This window comes from Epinephelus lanceolatus, chromosome 17, assembly GCF_041903045.1.
Source record: "Epinephelus lanceolatus isolate andai-2023 chromosome 17, ASM4190304v1, whole genome shotgun sequence".
Taxonomy (NCBI): Eukaryota; Metazoa; Chordata; class Actinopteri; order Perciformes; family Serranidae; genus Epinephelus; species Epinephelus lanceolatus.
In genome coordinates, this window is record NC_135750.1 from 511,751 (window position 1) to 531,999 (window position 20,249).

Below are 20,249 nucleotides of genomic sequence, written 5' to 3' on the forward strand. Positions count from 1 at the left end.
CAACAACACGCACACGTGGTTACGTTTAGCTAACACACACACACGTGGTTACGTTTAGCCAACACACACAAGTGGTTACGTTTAGCCAACACACACACGGTTACGTTTAGCCAACACACACACGTGGTTACGTTAAGCCAACACACACACGTGGTTACGTTTCGCCAACACACACACGTGGTTACGTTTAGCCAACACACACACGGTTACGTTTAGCCAACACACACACGTGGTTACGTTAAGCCAACACACACACGTGGTTACGTTTTGCCAACACACACACGTGGTTACGTTTAGCCAACACACACACGTGGTTACGTTTAGCCAACACACACACGTGGTTACGTTTCGCCAACACACACACGTGGTTACGTTAAGCCAACACACACACGTGGTTACGTTAAGCCAACACACACACGTGGTTACGTTTAGCCAACACACACACGTGGTTACGTTTCGCCAACACACACACGTGGTTACGTTAAGCCAACACACACACGTGGTTACGTTAAGCCAACACACACACGTGGTTACGTTAAGCCAACACACACACGTGGTTACGTTAAGCCAACACACACACGTGGTTACGTTTAGCCAACACACACACACGTGGTTACGTTTAGCCAACACGCACACGTGGTTACGTTTAGCCGACACACACACGTGGTTACGTTTAGCCAACACACACACACACGTGGTTACGTTAAGCCAACACACACACACGTGGTTACGTTTAGCCAACACACACACGTGGTTACGTTTAGCCAACACACACACACATGTGGTTGTGTTTAGCCAACACACACACACGTGGTTACGTTAAGCAAACACACACACAGGTGGTTACGTTTAGCCAACACACACACACGTGGTTATGTTAAGCCAACACACACACCCATGTGGTTACGTTTAGCCAACACACACACACTTGATTAAGTTTAGCCAACACACACACGTGGTTACATTAAGCCAACACACACACACGTGGTTACGTTTAGCCAACACACACACGTGGTTACCTTTAGCCAACACACACACACGTGGTTACGTTTAGCCAACACACACACACGTGGTTACGTTTAGCCAACACACACACGTGGTTATGTTTAGCCAACACACACACACACGTGGTTACGTTTAGCCAACACACACACACTTGATTAAGTTTAGCCAACACACACACACACGTGGTTACGTTTAGCCAACACACACACACTTGATTAAGTTTAGCCAACACACACACGTGGTTACGTTAAGCCAACACACACACGTGGTTACGTTTAGCCAACACACACACATGTGGTTACGTTTAGCCAACACACACACGTGGTTACATTTAGCCAACACACACACATGGTTACATTTAGCCAACACACACACACACGTGGTTATGTTTAGCCAACACACACACGTGATTACATTTAGCCAACACACACATGTGATTACGTTTAGCCAACACACACACACGTGGTTACATTCAGCCAACACACACACGTGGTTGGGTTTAGGAAAAACGAACAGGGTTTGGCTTTACAATCTTACAGGAAGTGAACTGGGGCCTCCTGGGTGAACGTCGGTGGTATTAGACGCATCTACCTCATGCACCTGCCGTACTCGGATATTCACCTCCTTAACCTTCGTCCTTGTCCTGCTGCATTTCCCTCTGTGTTGTAGATCCTGACAATGTAAATCAATCTGGATTTAAATTCAGGACTTTTACCTGTGATGAAGGTTTTTTTTTTTATAGACTCTGAGTTTCTGCTCATAATTTGATTTAATTTAATTTAAGAATGTTACTGACCTCTCCTGTGTGTGTGTGTGGTGTGTGTGTGTGTGTGTGTGTGTGTTGTGTTGACAGAATCAGTGGAGATCATCAGCTGACAGAAAATCAGCTGTTACACAAAATCAAGTCAGTTTGTAAAATTAGGGCGAAGTTGGTGTTTAATCCCTGAGGATTGACTGCAGGCTGGCAGGCAGGCAGTGTGTGTGTGTGTGTGTGTGTAAGAAGGTAAAAATGGTCAACTGGTTTTAAAAAGCAATTAGAGGAATCTGCTTATCAGAGATAATTAAAGTAAATTCAGACTCCTCTTTAATCTGCCTTTTTATTTTCATTTATTTGTTTATTGTGATGACGTCACTGCTGCGCTCCGAGTCCAACCCCAGTGAAACAGAGATTAAAGATTAGAGACGGGAATCACTTAAATGGGCCCAAATAACACTCTGCACTATTATTATTATTATTATTATTCTTGATGATGGTTGTTATGTTAAGGGACTGTTGGTTATTCATAAGAGAGGAGCAGGTGGTTTAAAGATAGAGAGACATGTCAAATCATTTTTGTAAAACTGAGGAGGACTCATGTTTTATATTTTAATGGTTGTATTTTGTTTTTATTTTACTGCAGAATTTTTCAGAGACATGTCTTTAGACCTGCCCACAGGAAGTTGTCACAATAAACAAATAAATATGATAAAAAGAACCGCGTGCAGGTTTGGAGGCAGACTTTATTTAAATACATCATTTATCAGACAGAAACTGTAGATCAAATAATAATAATAATGATAATAATAATAATAATAATAATAATAGGTTTGATAATAATCTTAAAACACGGTAAACAAGGTAAATGTTTCTAAAGTCAACATGCTGTACAAACTCGTTTTATAAATTTCTAATAGAATTTGTGGTAGAATCTTTATTTCGAACATAAATCAAAATAGAACAAAATGTAGGTGATCAATAAGGTAACCAGTCATACAAAATCAAAATCAACAACAATCATAATAACAGAGGTAAATATTTAGTGTTCGAAAAGGAGTAGGTAGAAGTTATGCGCTTGTCTTGACCTACCCCTTATTTCAAGTAATTTTGCTACAATTAAATGTAGATTCACAGATGCATATTAGCATGCATGCATACATAATCAAAGGAATACAATCACAAATGCGAGCTGGAATACTTCTGGTTCTGACTACATGTAAGTGATATGAGAAATCCTTGTTGTAATGTGGATTGGATACCCATGGAAGGAAGATACTTCCTATGCCAGCTGTGCTTCACATTCATGCAATCTACTGTTTTTGAACAATCTTTTAAATTTGTTTATAGCACGGCTGTTTTTCATTTCATCTGTACATTCATTCCATGTTTTGACTCCTTTGACTGTGATGCTGTGATATTTGGAATTGGTTCTTACCGGGGGTTTATTGAACATGTCAGATCCTCTCAAGTTATGGTGCTTGTCTCTTGCTTTGAACAAATTCTGAATATTTTGTGGCAATGACTGATTTTTAGCTTTATACATAATCTGTGCAGTTTTGAGGTCGACTAAATCCTTAAATTTGAGTGTTTTTAGTTTGATAAAGAGTGGGTGTGACGGTTCACTGTAGGTGGTTTTGTTTACTATTCTTATCACTCTTTTTTGTAGTGTAAATATTGGTTTGGTGTTGGTACTGTACGTGTCCCCCACACCTCCACACAGTAAGTTATATATGGAAGTATAAATGAGCAGTACAGAAGGTATAATGACTCTTGACACACGAGATCTTTAACTTTGTAAAGGATTGCGACCGATTTTGATATTTTATTTTTAATATAATTAATGAGTGGTTTCCAACATAATTTATTATCAATTATTACTCCAAGAAATTTTATTTCAGATACTCTTTCTATTTCTATATCATTTATTATGAGTTTTTTTGCTTGTGGAGGTTGCACGATTTCCAAATATTATGAATTTAGTTTTGCTTAAGTTCAGTGTTAGTTTATTGTAGTCAAACCAACTCTTTAGTTTTTTTTTTAAACATTTTCCACATCATCCAGAAGCCATTCCAAGTTGTTACCACAGCACAATAAGTTGGTGTCATCTGCAAATAATACTGTTTTCATTATTTTGGAGATTACACATAATATTTCATTGATGTACAATATAAATAGCAATGGTCCCAGAACAGATCCCTGTGGAACCCCACATGTGACATCCTTCAGATTAGACTTGACATTATAAATATGAACATACTGACTTCTGAACATATTGGTCACTTTTCAGGTAACTACTTACCCATGTTAAAGCAACCCCTCTAATTCTATATTTAAATAACTTTTTTGCTGTTTTCATTTTGTCAGGGAAAACTCCAGTTTTTAAAGATAGGTTGCAGATGTGTGTGAACGGTTTCACCACACACTCCAAAATTTGACACACAATCACACAATCAAACACACAATCCAAAATTTCTTTCTCATCTGTTCCCCTTATAAACGTTGAGTTGGTAATACTCTTGGTAGTATTTTCAAAGATTTTTTTCAAAGATTTCTCCACCTTCAGTTTTTGCAATTTCTTTTGCCAAACCATGACCAACGCTGACAAAGAAGTCATTAAAATCATCAGCAATTTGATTAATATTATTTGTAGTGGAATTATTCAGTGCCAGAAAATGATTTGGATATCCTGGTTTTCCAGTTCCATTTTTTTTATTAAGTTGTACTTTCCATGAATTTCTCATGTTATTTTTGTTGTCTTCCAGTAGTTTGCTATAATATTTTTTTTTTACAGCATCTCAGAATTCTAACCAGTTTATTTTTATATTTCTTATAGGAGTGTTCGGCTTCTGCTGTTCTTTTCTTTAAGAATTCTTTATATAATAGATTTTTTTCTTATATGCATTTTGTAGTCCCTTGGTTACCCATGGTTTATCAGGAGATTTATGTTTGATTACTTTGTTTACTAGTGGACAGTCTTTATTGTAGTTAGGGCCAGAAATCAGCACAATGACCCAATATATCATGCAGAAACTTTAAAATCAGAAATTTTCGTTTGATTTTCAAATTTCTGACGGTCAATGAACACATCACGTGTGACCAACATTTCCTTTAGAAAAAAAAAATTAAATAACAAAACAAACTTGATGTTAAAATATTAATATTTCATCCAAACATAGGACTTTGTTCAACTTTTAACTTTCAAACATCAAAAAGCTAAAAACTGATTTACGGAGGAGGGAAATACAATCAATCAATCAATCAATCAATCAAACAAGTGCCACCTCCTCTGATAAATACACAACAGAGCTTTAAGCTGCTTCATGAACATTTTGTTTCACCATAAATTATTATGATCATTGATATAAAACAATAATTAATATTTCTGTGCGTGAAAAGATTTACTGCAGCTTCAAGATGCAACAAGTGAATCTGAAAATGTGACTCGGCTCCTTAATATAATATAATATAATATAATATAATATAATATTAAATTAATTAAAAAACATAATCTTGATGTTTGTTTTTTGTAATTTATTTTAAATATAAAGCTCATTATTATTATTATTATTATTATTATTATTGTCATCATCAGCCTTCACACAGTTTATTTATCTTCATGTCTTCAGTTTATTTGATTAAAAACTGTCTGTTAAAAAGAGGAAGGACACAGCAGCTGATCAGACATTTATATTTTATTGTTATTTATTGTTCAGCTTCTGTTTTTATCTGTGTGTGTGTGTGTGTGTGTGTGTGTGTGTGTGTGATCAAACATCAACAACATAAATTAAAAAGTCTCCTCGTGTGTCGGCCGACATTAAATCCTGATCGGATTGGAGGGAAATTGGTGGCAATTAATCCTCCGGGATTGAGAGGAGGCACGCGGGACACGAGACACGCCCCCCGCGGCCGCTCTCCCCTCTGATTGGCTGCTGCTGTGACCCCGGAGACTGAGGCCGGATAAATGGAGCCCGCCACCCGGGCCGCCCGGTCTGTCCTTCATCATCCTCACCCTCATCATCCTCAGAGCACCATGACGGGCGGAAGGGACGAGCTGAGCGAAGAGAAGCCCAGAGTCAAGCTGCTGTCTCCGGCCTTCGGGATGGACAAGTCCCGGCTGCACGGCTCCGGGTTCCGCTCCAAAGGCTTCGCCATCACCGACCTGCTGGGTCTGGAGTCCGACCTGCAGGCCCGGCAGGTCCAGGTCCAGCAGCAGCAGCAGCCCGGGGCGGCCCCGGGGTCGGGCCTGTCCGCGGCGGGGACCGGACCCGGGGCGGAGCCTCACGGAGCGGGCGGCGGGCTCGGCGGGTTCTCGTTCCCGGGCGGGTCTCTGCCGCTCGGCCTCGGGTTCCTGTGCAGCCTGGCGGCGCAGCAGCCCTCCGGAGCGCCCTGCTTCCTGCCGGGACACCTGCCGCTGCTGCAGGCCCGGGCCGACAGCCACTACCTGCAGAACCTGGACGCCCAGAGGGACGCTTACTCCGGTACGGCCCGGGTCACTCCTTTATTCTGTTGTTTCCAGGTGTTTCCAGGTGTTTCCAGGTGCAGCCCAACACCTGCCTGATGCTCAAACCGCTTCTCAAAACTAAGAAAAACTTTTTCAGCTTCAGTTCATTTTTAATCTTTTATTTAAACCAAGTTTCGTTTATTTGCGCATTTTTACTTTATTTGTATTAATTAATTTATTAGCTGTGGTTTGAAACATTTTCTTGTTCAGTGAGTTTAAATGAGGCCGAGCCGAGCCGGGCCGAGCCGAGCCGAGCCGGGCCGTGTCTCTGATGGGTCGATCCTGTTTAGTTTAATGTCACATGTGTTTGGTTCCGACAGGCTGTAAAAACAAAAGGCTCTGATCATGTTTTAAACTTTATCTTATCAGACTTTATCATCACACACACACACACACACACACACACACAGAGGTGCCTTGCTCACGTTTATAACTGATAATTAAAACAGTGCATTTGCAGGCTGAATGAAAACATCATTAAAATATCTTCAGTTAAAAAAGCAGCAGCTCCGCTCTGCTGCTCGGCTTATTGCGTTTCATTTCGTTTCGTTTCTACATTTGGTTCATTGCGGGAATTAATATTATTATTATTATTATTGTGATACTAATAATATTAATATCAATAATAATAATTCGTTTATTTATTTATTCAACTGAACTTTTCTTAATGTTTTTCTTTTTGTAAATCAAATGTATTCGTTTATTTAATTTATTCACTTCTGACAGTGTAAAAACTGAAGTCTTTCATTTCGGATTTTTGAATTGTTGAATATTCGTTTGGGTCTTTTTCGTTTTTGTTTGTTTTTAGTTCAACTGAATCTTTTATTTCACTGTTTTTGAACTAATTTAAAATTTTACATTTTCACTGTTTAAGTATTTTTATCTCTCGTTTCTCTGTTGACTCTGAGCCGTTATAAAACTGACCCGTCGCTTCCCCGTGTTCCTGTAAAATAATAATAATGATCGATGATGATGATGATGATGATGATGAGTAACAGACTCTGATAATTGTTTAATGGGATGAACGTGACGTCACTCAGAGCTGTGACATCACAGACACAAACAGATGAAGAGTGTGTATCTTTGTGTTGTGTGTGCAGATGAGGAGTGTCTGTCGGACCGTAATGACTCTAAAAGCTCCGCAAACTCTCAGAAGAGGAAGAAGAGGAGACACAGGTGAGACACACCTCCAGTCTGACGTCACCCACTGTCACTCATACCTGCTCCAAACACAAGGAAGGGAAATTAAATTAATCAATCAATTAAACTGATGCTGGAAACATTTACAGCTCATGTTTCACTGGATCGTTCACGCTCACAAAGCTCAAACTGGACATTCTTAATATTTATTTACATCTTTCATTGAAACTGAATTTATTGTGTTTGATATTTTGTTTCATGCAGTTTAATTTAATGAGCATAAACCAAAATGATTTCATGTCCTCTGACACAACATGTGACATCATGCTTTAATCGTCATCAGGACACAGAGACAGAAATAAACTCAGATTAAAGAGTCAGTCAACAAAAACACAAACTGACTGATAAATATGAAGTGATGGAGCAGTTAAAGACGAAATCACCAGAGAGAAATAAACATTTAAAAAATATTTAATAAACTTTGGTTGTAAATAAAATCACATGAATTCAATTGTTTTTAAAGGTCGAGGCGATAAAATGATTTTAAACTCATCAAAGTGACAGAGCTGAAAACAAGAGCAAAGATTTTTATGGTGTGAGACAGGTGCCTGTCTGTCTGTGTGTCTGTCTGTGTGTCTGTCTGTGTGCCTGTCTGTGTGTCTGTGTGTGTGTCTGTGTGCCTGTCTGTGTGTCTGTGTGCCTGTCTGTGTGTCTGCCTGTGTGTCTGTCTGTGTGCCTGTGTGCCTGTCTGTGTGTCTGTGTGCCTGTCTGTGTGCCTGTGTGCCTGTCTGTGTGCCTGTCTGTGTGTCTGTGTGCCTGTCTGTCTGTCTGTGTGTGTGTCTGTGTGCCTGTCTGTCTGTCTGTGTGCCTGTCTGTGTGCCTGTCTGTGTGTCTGTGTGCCTGTCTGTGTGTCTGTGTGCCTGTCTGTGTGCCTGTGTGCCTGTCTGTGTGCCTGTCTGTGTGTCTGTGTGTGTGTCTGTGTGCCTGTCTGTGTGTCTGTGTGCCTGTCTGTGTGCCTGTGTGCCTGTCTGTGTGTCTGTCTGTGTGCCTGTGTGTCTGTCTGTGTGCCTGTCTGTGTGCCTGTGTGTCTGTCTGTGTGCCTGTCTGTGTGCCTGTCTGTGTGCCTGTCTGTCTGTCTGTGTGCCTGTCTGTGTGTCTGTCTGTGTGTCTGTGTGCCTGTCTGTGTGTCTGTGTGTCTGTCTGTGTGTCTGTCTGTGTGCCTGTCTGTGTGCCTGTCTGTGTGTCTGTGTGCCTGTCTGTGTGCCTGTCTGTGTCTGTGTGCCTGTCTGTGTGCCTGTCTGTGTGTCTGTGTGTCTGTTTGTGTGCCTGTCTGTGTGTCTGTCTGTGTGTCTGTGTGCCTGTCTGTGTGCCTGTGTGCCTGTCTGTGTGCCTGTGTGTCTGTCTGTGTGTCTGTGTGTCTGTCTGTGTGTCTGTCTGTGTGCCTGTCTGTGTGCCTGTCTGTGTGCCTGTGTGTCTGTCTGTGTGTCTGTGTGTCTGTCTGTGTGCCTGTCTGTGTGCCTGTCTGTGTGCCTGTGTGTCTGTGTGTCTGTCTGTGTGTCTGTCTGTGTGCCTGTCTGTGTGCCTGTCTGTGTGTCTGTGTGTCTGTCTGTGTGTCTGTCTGTGTGCCTGTCTGTGTGCCTGTGTGCCTGTCTGTGTGTCTGTGTGTCTGTCTGTGTGTCTGTCTGTGTGCCTGTCTGTGTGCCTGTCTGTGTGTCTGTGTGCCTGTCTGTGTGTCTGTGTGTCTGTCTGTGTCTGTGTGCCTGTCTGTGTGCCTGTCTGTGTGTCTGTGTGCCTGTCTGTGTGCCTGTGTGTCTGTCTGTGTGCCTGTGTGCCTGTCTGTGTGTCTGTGTGTCTGTGTGTCTGTCTGTGTGCCTGTCTGTGTGTCTGTGTGCCTGTCTGTGTGTCTGTGTGTCTGTCTGTGTGTCTGTCTGTGTCTGTGTGCCTGTCTGTGTGCCTGTCTGTGTGTCTGTGTGCCTGTCTGTGTGTCTGTGTGCCTGTCTGTGTGCCTGTGTGCCTGTCTGTGTGTCTGTGTGTCTGTCTGTGTGCCTGTCTGTGTGTCTGTGTGCCTGTCTGTGTGTCTGTGTGCCTGTCTGTGTGTCTGTGTGTCTGTGTGCCTGTGTGCCTGTCTGTGTGCCTGTGTGCCTGTCTGTGTGTCTGTGTGTCTGTCTGTGTGCCTGTCTGTGTGTCTGTGTGCCTGTCTGTGTGCCTGTCTGTGTGTCTGTGTGTCTGTCTGTGTGCCTGTCTGTGTGCCTGTCTGTGTGTCTGTGTGTCTGTCTGTGTGCCTGTCTGTGTGTCTGTGTGCCTGTCTGTGTGCCTGTCTGTGTGTCTGTGTGCCTGTGTGTCTGTCTGTGTGTCTGTCTGTGTGCCTGTCTGTGTGTCTGTCTGTGTGTCTGTGTGCCTGTCTGTGTGCCTGTCTGTGTGTCTGTGTGCCTGTCTGTGTGCCTGTCTGTGTGCCTGTGTGCCTGTCTGTGTGCCTGTGTGTCTGTCTGTGTGTCTGTGTGTCTGTCTGTGTGCCTGTCTGTGTGCCTGTGTGCCTGTCTGTGTGTCTGTGTGTCTGTCTGTGTGTCTGTCTGTGTGCCTGTCTGTGTGTCTGTCTGTGTGTCTGTGTGTCTGTCTGTGTGCCTGTCTGTGTGTCTGTGTGCCTGTCTGTGTGCCTGTCTGTGTGTCTGTGTGCCTGTGTGTCTGTCTGTGTGCCTGTCTGTGTGTCTGTGTGTCTGTGTGTCTGTCTGTGTGTCTGTCTGTGTGTCTGTCTGTCTGTGTGTCTGTCTGTGTGTCTGTGTGCCTGTCTGTCTGTGTGCCTGTCTGTGTGTCTGACCCTGGTGCTGTTTCTTCCAGGACAGTGTTCACGTCCCACCAGCTGGAGGAGCTGGAGAAAGCTTTCCATGAGGCTCATTATCCTGACGTCTACGCGCGGGAGATGTTGGCCATGAAGACGGAGCTGCCTGAGGACAGGATACAGGTGGGACATCATCAACACACTGATCCATCACTGATCAGCAGCTGACATTCACCCTTCAGACACAGAGGGGCCGATAAGTGAAACAAATAAACAAATAATAAAAATACACAAACTGAATTATAACAGATTCATTGTTTTAACTGAGAAAGAATTTGTACAAAATTAATTATCAGATAATTAAACTGTCTCCTACAAATATTTATTAATATGCTCTTATTATATTATATTATTATTTTATTTAATATACATTTTGATGACATGCTGCTGAATGCTGGTGTCCAACATGAGGCTCAGGACCCTCAGAGGGTCGTAACATGTTTATTGAGTCAGAAAAAAGGACCACTTGTTTCTTTCTGGAGCTTTCAGCCACATGTCATGGTCTTCATCATCAGCAGATGGAGCTGAGTACAAACTGACATTTACTTTTTCCAAAGTCAAGAGAAAAAAAACAAAAGTACATTTTAAACAACTTCAAATTTATTTTATAACTTAAATGTTACGGATCTAATTTGTGTACAGATTTCATCTGTTCAAACAAACACATTATTTACTAATCTTCATATTGACCCTCATACTCCTCCGTACAGCGCCACGTAAAACGTCCTCTGAAATATCTGTGTGACTAAAACACCTCTGTAGTTGGTCGTGCACTTTTCCAGGTGCATTTTTAAAGTTTTATGTGTTTTATCAGATTGTTTTTTAGGTGCAGTTTTAATTTTTGGTTATTTTGTCGTCTTGTTTTCCAGGTGTGGTTCCAGAACCGGCGTGCGAAGTGGCGAAAGCGTGAGAAGTGTTGGGGTCGCAGCAGCGTCATGGCGGAGTACGGTCTGTACGGAGCGATGGTGCGACACTCAATCCCGCTGCCAGAGTCCATCCTCAATTCTGCCAAGAACGGCATGATGGGATCGTGCGCCCCCTGGCTGCTCGGTGAGCCGCATGCACGTCAGTGCCACGCACACGCACCACACCACACATCATTACACAGGGTTTATACACACTGAGCACAGCACGGACACAACACGGACACAACAGAGACACAACAGAGACACAACAGAGACACAACAGGGACACAACAGGGACACAACAGAGACACAACAGGGACAAAACAGAGACACAACAGGGACACAACACGGACACAACAGAGACACAACAGGGACACAGCACGGACACAACACGGACACAACAGGGACACAACAGAGACACAACAGAGACACAACAGGGACACAACAGGGACACAACAGAGACACAACAGGGACAAAACAGAGACACAACAGGGACACAACACGGACACAACAGAGACACAACACGGACACAACAGAGACACAACACGGACACAACAGGGACACAACAGAGACACAACAGAGACACAACAGAGACACAACAGGGACACAACAGGGACACAACAGAGACACAACAGGGACACAACAGAGACACAACAGAGACACAACAGGGACACAACAGGGACACAACAGAGACACAACAGGGACAAAACAGAGACACAACAGGGACACAACACGGACACAACAGAGACACAACACGGACACAACAGAGACACAACACGGACACAACAGAGACACAACAGAGACACAACAGGGACACAACAGGGACACAACAGAGACACAACAGGGACACAACACGAACACAACAGGGACACAACACGGACACAACACGGACACAACAGGGACACAACACGGACACAACACGGACACAACAGAGACACAACACGGACACAACAGGGACACAACACGGACACAACAGGGACACAACACGGACACAACACGGACACAACAGAGACACAACACGGACACAACAGAGACACAACAGGGACACAACACGAACACAACACGGACACAACAGAGACACAACACGGACACAACAGAGACACAACAGGGACACAACACGAACACAACAGGGACACAACACGGACACAACAGGGACACAACACGGACACAACACGAACACAACAGGGACACAACACGGACACAACAGGGACACAACACGAACACAACAGGGACACAACAGAGACACAACAGGGACACAACACGAACACAACAGGGACACAACAGGGACACAACACGAACACAACAGAGACACAACACGGACACAACACGGACACAACACGAACACAACAGGGACACAACACGGACACAACAGAGACACAACAGGGACACAACATGAACACAACAGGGACACAACACGGACACAACACGGACACAACAGGGACACAACACGGACACAACAGAGACACAACAGGGACACAACATGAACACAACAGGGACACAACACGGACACAACAGAGACACAACAGGGACACAACATGAACACAACAGGGACACAACATGAACACAACAGGGACACAACATGAACACAACAGGGACACAACACGGACACAACAGAGACACAACACGGACACAACAGGGACACAACACGAACACAACAGGGACACAACATGAACACAACAGGGACACAACAGGGACACAATACGGACACAACAGAGACACAACAGGGACACAACATGAACACAACAGGGACACAACAGAGACACAACAGGGACACAACACGAACACAACACAGACACAACAGGGACACAACAGGGACACAACACAAACACAACACGAACACAACAGGGACACAACACGGACACAACACGAACACAACACGGACACAACACGGACACAACAGGGACACAACACGGACACAACAGGGACACAACACGGACACAACACGAACACAACACGGACACAACACGGACACAACAGGGACACAACACGGACACAACAGGGACACAACACAAACACAACACGGACACAACAGAGACACAACAGGGACACAACATGAACACAACAGGGACACAACAGGGACACAACACGAACACAACACGAACACAACAGGGACACAACACGGACACAACAGAGACACAACAGGGACACAACACGAACACAACAGGGACACAACAGGGACACAACAGGGACACAACAGAGACACAACAGGGACACAACATGAACACAACACGGACACAACAGGGACACAACAGAGACACAACAGGGACACAACACGGACACAACAGAGACACAACACGGACACAACACGGACACAACAGAGACACAACACGAACACAACAGGGACACAACACGGACACAACAGAGACACAACAGGGACAAAACATGAACACAACAGGGACACAACACGGACACAACAGAGACACAACAGGGACACAACAGAGACACAACAGGGACACAACATGAACACAACAGGGACACAACATGAACACAACAGGGACACAACATGAACACAACAGGGACACAACACGGACACAACAGAGACACAACAGGGACACAACACGGACACAACAGAGACACAACAGGGACACAACAGGGACACAACATGAACACAACAGAGACACAACATGAACACAACAGGGACACAACATGAACACAACAGGGACACAACATGAACACAACAGGGACACAACACGGACACAACAGAGACACAACACGGACACAACAGGGACACAACAGGGACACAACACGAACACAACAGGGACACAACATGAACACAACAGGGACACAACAGGGACACAACACGGACACAACAGAGACACAACAGGGACACAACATGAACACAACAGGGACACAACAGGGACACAACAGGGACACAACAGAGACACAACAGGGACACAACACAGACACAACAGGGACACAACACGGACACAACAGAGACACAACAGAGACACAACATGAACACAACAGGGACACAACACGGACACAACAGAGACACAACAGGGACACAACACGAACACAACAGGGACACAACACGAACACAACAGAGACACAACAGGGACACAACAGAGACACAACAGAGACACAACACGAACACAACAGGGACACAACAGGGACACAACACGGACACAACACAGACACAACACGGACACAACACGGACACAACAGAGACACAACACGAACACAACACGAACACAACAGGGACACAACAGAGACACAACACGAACACAACAGGGACACAACACAAACACAACACGAACACAACAGGGACACAACAGGGACACAACACGGACACAACACAGACACAACACGGACACAACACGGACACAACAGAGACACAACACGAACACAACACGAACACAACAGGGACACAACAGAGACACAACACGAACACAACAGAGACACAACACGAACACAACACGGACACAACAGAGACACAACACGAACACAACACGAACACAACAGGGACACAACAGAGACACAACACGAACACAACAGGGACACAACACAAACACAACACGAACACAACACGAACACAACAGGGACACAACACAAACACAACACGAACACAACAGGGACACAACAGAGACACAACACGGACACAACACGAACACAACACAAACACAACAGGGACACAACACGGACACAACAGAGACACAACAGGGACACAACACGAACACAACACAAACACAACATGAACACAACACGAACACAACAGGGACACAACACGAACACAACAGGGACACAACACGGACACAACAGAGACACAACAGGGACACAACACGGACACAACAGAGACACAACAGGGACACAACATGAACACAACACGGACACAACAGGGACACAACAGAGACACAACAGGGACACAACACGGACACAACAGAGACACAACAGGGACACAACACGAACACAACAGAGACACAACACGAACACAACAGAGACACAACACGAACACAACAGAGACACAACACGAACACAACAGAGACACAACACGAACACAACAGAGACACAACACGGACACAACAGAGACACAACAGGGACACAACAGAGACACAACACGGACACAACAGAGACACAACAGGGACACAACATGAACACAACAGGGACACAACAGGGACACAACACGGACACAACAGAGACACAACAGGGACACAACATGAACACAACAGGGACACAACAGGGACACAACAGGGACACAACAGAGACACAACAGGGACACAACACAGACACAACAGGGACACAACACGGACACAACAGAGACACAACAGAGACACAACATGAACACAACAGGGACACAACAGGGACACAACACGGACACATCAGAGACACAACAGGGACACAACACGGACACAACACAGACACAACACGGACACAACACGGACACAACAGAGACACAACACGAACACAACACGAACACAACAGGGACACAACAGAGACACAACACGAACACAACAGGGACACAACACAAACACAACACGAACACAACAGGGACACAACAGGGACACAACACGGACACAACACAGACACAACACGGACACAACACGGACACAACAGAGACACAACACGAACACAACACGAACACAACAGGGACACAACAGAGACACAACACGAACACAACAGAGACACAACACGAACACAACACGGACACAACAGAGACACAACACGAACACAACACGAACACAACAGGGACACAACAGAGACACAACACGAACACAACAGGGACACAACACAAACACAACACGAACACAACACAAACACAACAGGGACACAACACAAACACAACACGAACACAACAGGGACACAACAGAGACACAACACGGACACAACACGAACACAACACAAACACAACAGGGACACAACACGGACACAACAGAGACACAACAGGGACACAACACGAACACAACACAAACACAACATGAACACAACACGAACACAACAGGGACACAACACGAACACAACAGGGACACAACACGGACACAACAGAGACACAACAGGGACACAACACGGACACAACAGAGACACAACAGGGACACAACATGAACACAACACGGACACAACAGGGACACAACAGAGACACAACAGGGACACAACACGGACACAACAGAGACACAACAGGGACACAACACGAACACAACAGAGACACAACAGAGACACAACACGAACACAACAGGGACACAACACGGACACAACAGAGACACAACACGAACACAACATGAACACAACAGGGACACAATACGGACACAACAGAGACACAACAGGGACACAACATGAACACAACAGGGACACAACAGAGACACAACAGGGACACAACACGAACACAACACGGACACAACAGGGACACAACAGGGACACAACACAAACACAACACGAACACAACAGGGACACAACACGGACACAACAGGGACACAACAGGGACACAACACGGACACAACAGGGACACAACAGGGACACAACAGAGACACAACACGGACACAACAGGGACACAACAGAGACACAACAGAGACACAACACGGACACAACAGGGACACAACAGGGACACAACAGAGACACAACACGGACACAACAGAGACACAACAGAGACACAACAGAGACACAACAGGGACACAACAGGGACACAACACGGACACAACAGGGACACAACAGGGACACAACAGGGACACAACAGGGACACAACACAAACACAACACGGACACAACAGGGACACAACACGGACACAACAGAGACACAACAGGGACACAACATGAACACAACAGGGACACAACAGGGACACAACACGAACACAACAGGGACACAACAGGGACACAACAGAGACACAACAGGGACACAACAGAGACACAACAGGGACACAACATGAACACAACACGGACACAACAGGGACACAACAGAGACACAACAGGGACACAACACGGACACAACAGAGACACAACACGGACACAACACGGACACAACAGAGACACAACACGAACACAACAGGGACACAACACGGACACAACAGAGACACAACAGGGACACAACACGAACACAACAGAGACACAACAGAGACAAAACATGAACACAACAGGGACACAACATGGACACAACAGAGACACAACAGGGACACAACATGAACACAACAGGTACACAACACGAACACAACAGGGACACAACACGGACACAACAGAGACACAACAGGGACACAACATGAACACAACAGGGACACAACACGGACACAACAGAGACACAACAGGGACACAACATGAACACAACAGGGACACAACATGAACACAACAGGGACACAACATGAACACAACAGGGACACAACACGGACACAACAGAGACACAACACGGACACAACAGGGACACAACAGGGACACAACACGAACACAACAGGGACACAACATGAACACAACAGGGACACAACAGGGACACAACACGGACACAACAGAGACACAACAGGGACACAACATGAACACAACAGGGACACAACAGAGACACAACAGGGACACAACACGGACACAACAGGGACACAACAGGGACACAACACGGACACAACAGAGACACAACAGGGACACAACACGGACACAACAGAGACACAACAGGGACACAACAGAGACACAACAGGGACACAACACGAACACAACAGGGACACAACAGGGACACAACACGAACACAACAGAGACACAACACGAACACAACAGAGACACAACAGGGACACAACACGAACACAACAGGGACACAACAGGGACACAACACGGACACAACAGAGACACAACAGGGACACAACACGGACACAACACGAACACAACAGAGACACAACAGGGACACAACACGAACACAACAGGGACACAACAGGGACACAACACGGACACAACAGAGACACAACAGGGACACAACAGAGACACAACACGGACACAACAGAGACACAACAGGGACACAACAGAGACACAACAGGGACACAACACGAACACAACAGGGACACAACAGGGACACAACACGGACACAACAGAGACACAACAGAGACACAACAGGGACACAACACGGACACAACACGAACACAACAGAGACACAACACGGACACAACACGAACACAACAGGGACACAACAGGGACACAACAGGGACACAACAGGGACACAACAGGGACACAACACGGACACAACAGAGACACAACAGGGACACAACAGAGACACAACAGGGACACAACAGAGACACAACAGGGACACAACAGAGACATAACGGGGACACAACAGGGACACAACAGAGACACAACACAGGTGTGAGTCATTTAGACATGAATGACACATGTAAACAAAGTGTTTATTCAGTACTTCCTGTTCATGTTAATAACACATGTGACGTGCGCAGACTGGACTGAATCTGTGTCTCCGTCTCTGTCCTCACAGGAATGCACAAGAAGTCTCTAGAGATGTCCAAAAAGTGTCCCAGCCCTCGGGAGTCTGACTCGACACAATCAGACTCGTTCTGCGACGCCTCAGAGCGTCGGTGGTGGCGGCGAGGTGAGGGAGGAGGAGGAGGAGGAGCTACTGGAGATGGAGGAAGACGAGGAGATGGAGGATGAGGTGGCCATTGACCTGTCCAGCTCCTCCAAACAGCAGCAGCAACAGGAGGAGGCCGGGGGCTCCATAAGGCCCGCCTCCTCACCACGGCGGCAGAGCGGCGGCGAATCAGACGAACGCAGCTGAAGGTCGGACCAATCAAATGTATACAGACTGAAGCTGTGGTGACCATCTGATGATGGCGGCGGGAGCACAGAGATCTGATTGGCTCTTCTTTCAGGGACCACATGAAGAGCCAATCAGAGAACAGCCATTACATCACTTGTTGCTTTGCAATTTATCATTACGTTAAGTTTTTAGGGGGAAGTTCTGAATGTGTGTTAGCATGCTAAAATATTAGCTTCAAGGTTATATTTCATCATACTGATCAAGTTTACTGGTGCCATTAAATTTAACTTTATAGTACTACTATTTATTAGCATGCTACAATATTAGCATTAAGGTAATATACAAATGTTTACTAAAATCATAAAATATAACAGCGCTATTTTGACATGCTAATAAAGGTTAGCATGCTATAATGACAACCTTTAGGTAGTATTTTGTTATACTCATAAAGTTTAGAGGTACCATAATATGTAACATGAGAGCGCTACCATTTTGACATGCTAATAAAGCTTAGCATGCTATAATATTAGCCTTTAAGTAATATACAAATGTTTACTGGTATGATAAAAATATAACAGAGCTACTATTTTAGGATGTTAATAAAGAGTTAGCATGCATGGAAATGTAGCCTAATCTTAAAGTGCTAATTTTAGTCACAAAATAAATGTTATGTATTGTGTTAAAAAAAAGTGAAACAAATTCTGTCAGTGAACTGTCTGTGCTCCCGGGATGAAACATGCTAACGTGGACGCTGCTGCCATCGCTACCACCATTGCCACTACTGTCGCCGCCACAGAGAAACCAACGTAGAGGAATGGGACTGAGAGTCTTTTCTAAAAGACGCGTGAACTGAAGGAGGGTGTAAATATCTTGTGTGTGTGTGTGTGTGTGTTTAGTATTGTACTGTGCTGAGAGTGTGTTTCATATCTGTGTTTCTCTTTTGGAAAATAAGAAGTTATTTAATGTTTTAATCCTGTTGTGTTTTATATTTTGTCTGACGAGCACTGATGAGCCTGACTCAGGTTCTATGAATGAATGTAATCTAAAAGTAATATTTGAAAAAGTTTGTTTATCATTATTATTATTATTATTATTATTATTATTATCATATGTCTGTACAGCAGCAGGTTTGGCAGGTCGGTGAATAAAAAACAAAGTATTTTTTGAATCATTGGGATTTTTTTATTTATTTTTATTTGACTCAAACACTGAATGGTTTCATTTAATTTGAATTAAGAATTAGAATTAATGAGCACTAACATTATGATAGGCCACGTGTCACAGCTTCATGTCCATAAAACACAGTTTTTAGAGAATTCCTGGAAAAAAATACAAGAGCATAATTATGAGGCTATCTAATTTTTAAATGCAATTTCATGTTTGAAAATGCACAATCTGGGCAAAAATGTTCATGAATGACAATTAACACGAAAACAGAATTATCAT

At 44.5% G+C, this 20,249-nt stretch overlaps 1 protein-coding gene across 1 annotated transcript; it reads left to right on the forward strand.

Moving 5' to 3' along the window:
• The first annotated feature begins 5,762 nt into the window (after positions 1-5,762).
• vsx1 (visual system homeobox 1 homolog, chx10-like) lies at positions 5,763-19,971 on the forward strand. Its single transcript, XM_033612765.2, is given in 6 exon segments — positions 5,763-6,240; positions 7,364-7,439; positions 10,239-10,362; positions 11,109-11,304; positions 18,522-18,618; positions 18,620-19,971. Coding segments are annotated over 6 exon segments (1,143 nt in total). The 5' UTR covers positions 5,763-5,792; the 3' UTR covers positions 18,822-19,971.
• The last annotated feature ends 278 nt before the right edge of the window (positions 19,972-20,249 follow it).